Source organism: Chaetomium globosum, genomic scaffold, assembly GCF_000143365.1.
Source record: "Chaetomium globosum CBS 148.51 scaffold_2 genomic scaffold, whole genome shotgun sequence".
NCBI classification, from domain to species: Eukaryota; Fungi; Ascomycota; class Sordariomycetes; order Sordariales; family Chaetomiaceae; genus Chaetomium; species Chaetomium globosum.
The window spans coordinates 2,785,645-2,791,555 of record NT_165977.1 but is presented as its reverse complement, the minus strand read 5'-3'; the positions used below and the strand labels follow the sequence as shown (position 1 = coordinate 2,791,555).

General features: G+C 58.0%; 3 protein-coding genes across 3 annotated transcripts; 2 read left to right on the top strand and 1 right to left on the bottom strand.

Moving 5' to 3' along the window:
* Positions 1-723: 723 nt before the first annotated feature.
* CHGG_03014 (uncharacterized protein) lies at positions 724-981 on the top strand (the record flags this gene model as incomplete). The annotated part of the gene is made up of 2 exons (XM_001229529.1): positions 724-808; positions 860-981. 2 exons carry the CDS (start codon positions 724-726, stop codon positions 979-981), a joined length of 207 nt encoding a protein of 68 aa, XP_001229530.1.
* A 1,785-nt stretch (positions 982-2,766) lies between these two features.
* CHGG_03013 (uncharacterized protein) lies at positions 2,767-3,342 on the bottom strand (the record flags this gene model as incomplete). The annotated part of the gene is made up of 2 exons (XM_001229528.1): positions 2,767-3,139; positions 3,257-3,342. 2 exons carry the CDS (start codon positions 3,340-3,342, stop codon positions 2,767-2,769), a joined length of 459 nt encoding a protein of 152 aa, XP_001229529.1.
* A 231-nt stretch (positions 3,343-3,573) lies between these two features.
* CHGG_03012 (uncharacterized protein) lies at positions 3,574-4,476 on the top strand (the record flags this gene model as incomplete). The annotated part of the gene is made up of 2 exons (XM_001229527.1): positions 3,574-3,654; positions 4,000-4,476. The coding sequence occupies 2 exons, from the start codon at positions 3,574-3,576 to the stop codon at positions 4,474-4,476; spliced, it is 558 nt and encodes a 185-aa protein (XP_001229528.1).
* Between the last annotated feature and the right edge of the window lie 1,435 nt (positions 4,477-5,911).

The window sequence follows — 5,911 nt, the reverse complement described above, 5'->3', positions numbered from 1 at the left end:
GACCTTTGTGCCTGTGGACAAGCGAGGGAATCAGTGGAACACTTTCTTTTCCGATGCGTGAGATGGACAGCTCTGAGGGAAGACATGCTGCAATGCACAGTGGCAAGACGAGGAAGCCTCTCGTTCTATCTGGGAGGGAAAGCGCCATCAGATACAAGGCATTGGTCACCAGATATGAAGGCAGTCCGGGCGACGATCAAATACGCAATGGCAACAGGAAGGCTGGAGCTGAATGAGGAGGAGAGTCTAGACCAGTCACAGCAGAAGAAGCCGACACTCAACACCACGAGCCTCAACCACGAGCCTTAACCAGCAGGTCTCGCTTTAGCTGCGAAGATAGGACGAGGACCACCCCCCTCCCTCCTCGTCCCCCCGCCTCTCTCCAACCCAACCCCCCAACCCCCGGCAAAGTTGGGACCGCTAGGACGCGGGGACCGCTCTCCCACGCTCGCCTTAGGATCACCGCCTTGCTCATGCTTTGAGACGGCGAAGTGCGGGAGCCGGGCCGGTCGCTGGGGCGAGGATCTTGAGACGTGGACCGGCGGGTTGGCAGACACGCAGGGTCTGGAACGCTGCCATCCGATCAGGTGAGCTCGGGCGGGATGCCGATGACCTGGTACATATCTCGGGCCCGGGCGCCGAACAACTTTTCTCCTCGTCTTGTAGGAATACGTACGTGTGTGTATGATGTACCTGCGAACACTCACATCCATCATCCATGCAATGGCATGTCTCTCGTCCTCTCGGCTTGCCCGCGACACCAAGCACAAGCACAAGCACAAGCACAAGCGCAAGCACGCCCTGCGAGGTATGTATTCCGTACATACATTGACTCCAGTTTGCTGCTGTCTTGGGACAGCCACCGACCCGGCGGAATGGACGGCGGTGCGCCAGGTTGGCGATCACTGGGCAATGAGCGACGGAGAAGCTGGGCAGCTGTCCCAGAGCAACATGGCCGAGCCAGCGCGCAGCGTGTGCTGAGGAGCTACTTGCTGACGCCGGGCATGCTGGGCTCCATCGCAAGGTGCTAGCGCTACCTGACCTCGCTGAGCGACAGCGAGACCAAACAAAGTCTGACCAAACGGCTCAGCTCGAAATTAGCCCCGGCTCATCCCTTTGGATGACGAGCTCTCACCGCCTTGCACGGTTAAGAAGTGATTGCAGCCAAGCTGCATGCATGCATGCTGCGTGCGTGCACATTTCTCCACGACCCTCGACGTGCTGGCGTACCCGTGGGCACGTCGGTTGTGGATCTGAGGTCAGTGGTGCGTCCAGCGTCCAGGGGGTCTCGACGGACCCTGGGCACGGAGTCACGGGAGTGGTCGGCTTGTCGGGGGGCAGGCTGCACTAGCGTCTTCGGTAACGGGACAGCGCCGTTGGCAGCTGCCAGTGGTTGGTGTTGATTTGTCCTCCACACACCTTCGCTCTCTCTCCGCTTACACCAAAGCGAGCAGCCGGATGGGCTAAAGGTGGCGGCGACGGCGGCGGCGGCGGCGGCAGCGGCAGCAGCTCATCAAGCCCAGTGCTCTGGCATGGCACGCGGATCTCCACTCACGACTAGGGAGGGAGCCCGAGATGTCGGGCAGCGCGTCTCTCTCTCGAGTGGAGCGGAAAAATTACCCGCTGCAAGCTCGGGCTAGCCAAACATAATACCTAGCAGAAAAAAAAAACTCGGGCAGGCCGGGGAGGGGCGTGCAAGATTCATCACGTCGAGGGTGTGAGCCGTGGCATGACACGGGTAGGTAGCCTGAAGGAGGAAAAGAGAAAACGAAGTCGAAACCGGAGAGGGCCCGTTCGGCGCCAGAAGAACCTGGAAGCCGCAGTCTGCTTTTGGGCAGCGCCGTCTTCACCGCGGACCGCGGGAGCCTCGGGTGTCTCGAGTCCGGCCGAGTCCTGCATTGTCTGACAGACAGACATGCTTGTCAGGGCTTAGAGAAGAGGACCGGCCTCTGCAAAAAGCGGCAAACGAAGTTAATCGATGACGGTCCATGACTGACATGAACCATGAACTGCCGTCTCGGGGAAGGGCGTCACACAAACCCTCCCTCGGCTCCCCCCTGCCTGAGACGAGCCAGATATTTCCAGACTTGCAATGGCACGGGGCCCGATTTGACGGCAATCCTTTCAATTTAAATCTATTCCGGCGGATTGACGGGAGAACGACAGACATGCTCGTCCAAACAAAGTCGAGATGACATGTTCCATGGCCGGGGGGGAGACGAGACATGGACCAAGAAGTCCCGGGGAACGGTCAAGCGCAACATTCTTCATGCGGCCAGATCCGGTAGCCAGCCAGGGATGGGAATGTCCTGCTCCGGAGTCTTCCTCTTTCAGCTCTGAGACGAAATCTTCTACCTTTTCCGGTAGGGTAATCCAATCTCCATCACCGGCGGCACAAGCCGATCCCTCCTTGGCGTCAACTTGGAGCTCACCCTTCCCACTGGCAAAACCCAAAACCACTCGGTTCGCGTCATCAAGGCCCGCCTCCCGTGGCGGATCCCGTCCCGCCTCTTAAAAAAAACCCTCGTCTCCAGTGCCCGGGCCTCGGGATGCAATGCCACGACAACTCATCCTTCCCTCCCTTGTCTTTTCTTTTCTCTTCCCTGTCCTCCCTTTGACCTCCCTTCCCGACTTCTCCATGCCTCCCGAGCCTCCCCCCCCCAGGCTTGGGCTCACCGACACAACGATAATGCAGGACAGATGCAGCTAATTCGACCGGTCAGGGAGTGGAGTCGCATCTTCCCGGGCAGGACCCCCAAACCGCACTCAAAGATCCATGAGCTTCCGGAAGTTGTCGTTGCTGATCGTAGAGTAGGTGGGCCTGGCCCGGCTGTTAGGGACCGCATGGAACACCGTCATACTTTTCGGCACCTGCTGCAACCGCGGCTTGCATATCCAATCGAGAAACGTGTTGCTCGGGCAGCACAGGGCAAGCCAACTGCGCGCCATGGCTGCACAACAGCACAGGACCACCACATCCCGGGGGCTGTTCTGGACGTCACGAAAAGGCCGGTCCGAGCACACAAGATTGTCCATGTGGGCGAGAGAGTCTCGAAGCCCCATGGCCTTTCTTTCCTTCCATTCTACCGCATTTCCCGATTCGCTATCCATGGCAGCCATGCGCCTGACTTGGGTGTGTCTGTATGTATGTACATACATCACTACATACACTACATCCTTACGAAACATCCATCTATCTAGGTGCGTTCCGGCCCTCTCGTCGACGCCACTCAGCACGGTCCAAGCTCTTGCATACCGCACCCGAGGTCCGCCTCCCGGTTCGGCATCGGCATATTTCTCATCGAATCCTCCAGCTTTTGGGGGCCGCGCCCGCGGGCCCATGCGCGTACCCGGCCGGAAACCTGCTGCTGGCGTCAGCGAACGTGCATTTGATGCTGCAGAAGACCCTTGACCACTTCGAACTGGCTTTGACCCCCTTGGTTCTCCTCCTGAATTTTACATACAAAACATCAACACGACGCGGAAGAGAGAAGATAAACGACAGCGAGACAGGCGAGACGTGTGAGACGACGGCACCGAGTGGACCGCCGGAACCCGAGACCCCCCACCACCATGATGTCGCAGGCCGCATCAAGCCATCGGTTTCACAAGGCTGAGACCGTGGGCGCCGGTAAAGCAGACCTACGTACCGCAGTATGTATGTACGTATATGTATGTACATACATACATAGGTACATACATACATACACAAACACACATGTACGGATGTCACCCCGCCTTAGCGACCTATGTATGTGCTTAGATCTGGGGTAAGAAGGGGGTGTTTCGCACCTATCGGTGGCGATCCCCCGCATTTCGCTGGCCTGCCTGTGACATATCGCCCTCGCCCAGAGACGCAGTAGGCCTCTGTTCGGAAGACGTGGGGTGACCGGTTAACGAGCCCGTGCCAGTCGTTGGCTTGGTGGGGGGCTTGTCCGACGTGCCTGTCCGATGTTTGTCGTGCGTCTCTAGATCATGAGACCTCAAAATATCACTCAGAGAAACGAACCCGGTTTCAACCTAGTCGGCTTCGATCCCCTCCCTCCTCCTGTGAGCCTGGGAGGGGGCGGCGAGAATGGCCCGGGCCGCTCTCCGAGCTCCTGCCACCGAACTTCCTCGGCCGCCACGGATCAAGCAACTTTCTGCTGCTGCAATGTCATCCTGCCCCAGTCTGCATGTCAGCCCAAGGCACAAGTGTATGTGATCAGTATGTCTCTCTTGCAGCAGCAGCCGGGAGAGTGCCTCCCTGTCTTCCTTCCTGCGTGGATGCTGCAGGGTACACGTGGGGGTCTATCGAGCTCAGGCTGGCTTAGCTCGCTCTTCCCCGCCCTCAGGATCCTTCTCTTTCTGATGCCTCGGCTGTTGTTGCTGTTCACCGCCCGGGAAACTGAAGCGGGGTTTGCGGGTGGCAGGCCCCGGCAACCCGGCGCGCGTGAGGCGGCAACAAATGGGGCCGGGGTCCGGGACGGGGGTTAACCGTGTCGGCGCCAACCCCTAATCCGGGCCGAACAATCCACCGACCGCCGTCTGCCGGGGGGCAAATTGTACCTATATAACCTCAGCACCCAACCGTCGGTAGCGATAGGCTGCCGGGACATTCTGTAGCTGACCCCAACCGGGCTGTTGACGCCAACTCACCTTACACAGCAACAAATGCCACCAATGATACCGCAAACCTAGAACGTTACAAGAAAAACCAGAGGTCATAGGCAAGGTTGTTGCGTTCTAGCAGCGCATATAGTATGTGCAGGTCATGCAATAATACAGAAAAGCAATTCCTCCTGACTTTGGTTCCAGTTCCTTTGACATGACCGGCGGCGAAGCGGAATGTGGAGCTGCCTCGGCCCTCGATGACTTGTACTACGCCGACACCTTTTACCCCTTTTGAGGTGTACTGTACGGCTCCCATACGACCGCGCTAGATGAGGGCTTATCCCCAATCCTGAACTGTCACCCTTCGGAGATGGCTTGTACTGCCAGGTAATCTACGGGACAGTTTCTCACTTGCTTTATGTCCACCCCATTTTTTATCTTTCAGACCCCGGCTTGCGCTGGTCACCTCAACGTCCGTGGCACGTGTGACCTTGCTTTCTTTGTTTATATTTCCCCTGAAGTGGTCGTCGCCTTAGGGAACTCTCAATAACTAGCAGCTGTGGCTGATTAATCGCAGAAGATCACCAACACACAACACAACGTTCACCAAAGCACGGCCTCAAACCCAACAATCACTCAGTCCAGAGGTCTCGCATCGTACATCCGCCAATAACTAACCCAACCCCTCAGAATCAGTTGTTGATCTGACGTTGACAACTGAACCTCCCCGCCACCTCAACAGCCTAGCGCCCACCAACAAACGACTTTGGGTGAGACACCCTCCACCACCAACCAATCCGAACCGCGAGCTGATGTGCAGAGGTCTCAGAACTGGGCCCCACCCCGAAGACGCCGCCCTCACACACCCACCACCGGGTACGGTCCCCCGACGCAGCTGGAGACAACAACACACCACCCGCCCGCCATCCTTGCTTTCCACTCTCACCACCTACCCGAAAGGGGGAGGGGGGTGAAGGGACGGGGTGGTTGCTACAACTATCCAGACTCTCCTAATAAGCAAAAGCAATAGGTACCGAGTGTACACTAGTTATCGTGTCCCCAATACGAGACGTCATTCCAGCTCCAGACCCTAGCCCCCATTTCCCGCATCTGGGCGCGCGCCGCCCGCACTTCCGAATGGGGTCTGTTGCAGGCTTGCAGCATGCAGCCCCTCCAAATCATCGGACTGTTTGGAGAGGGCCGGGGCTTTGCAGGATGCTCACGGGCGGGTTGGTTTTGAGGAGACTGGGGGGGGGGGGGGGGGAATGGGCTGGCCCCTCTCAAAATGTGTAGCCATCAGCAATAACTAGCAATGAAT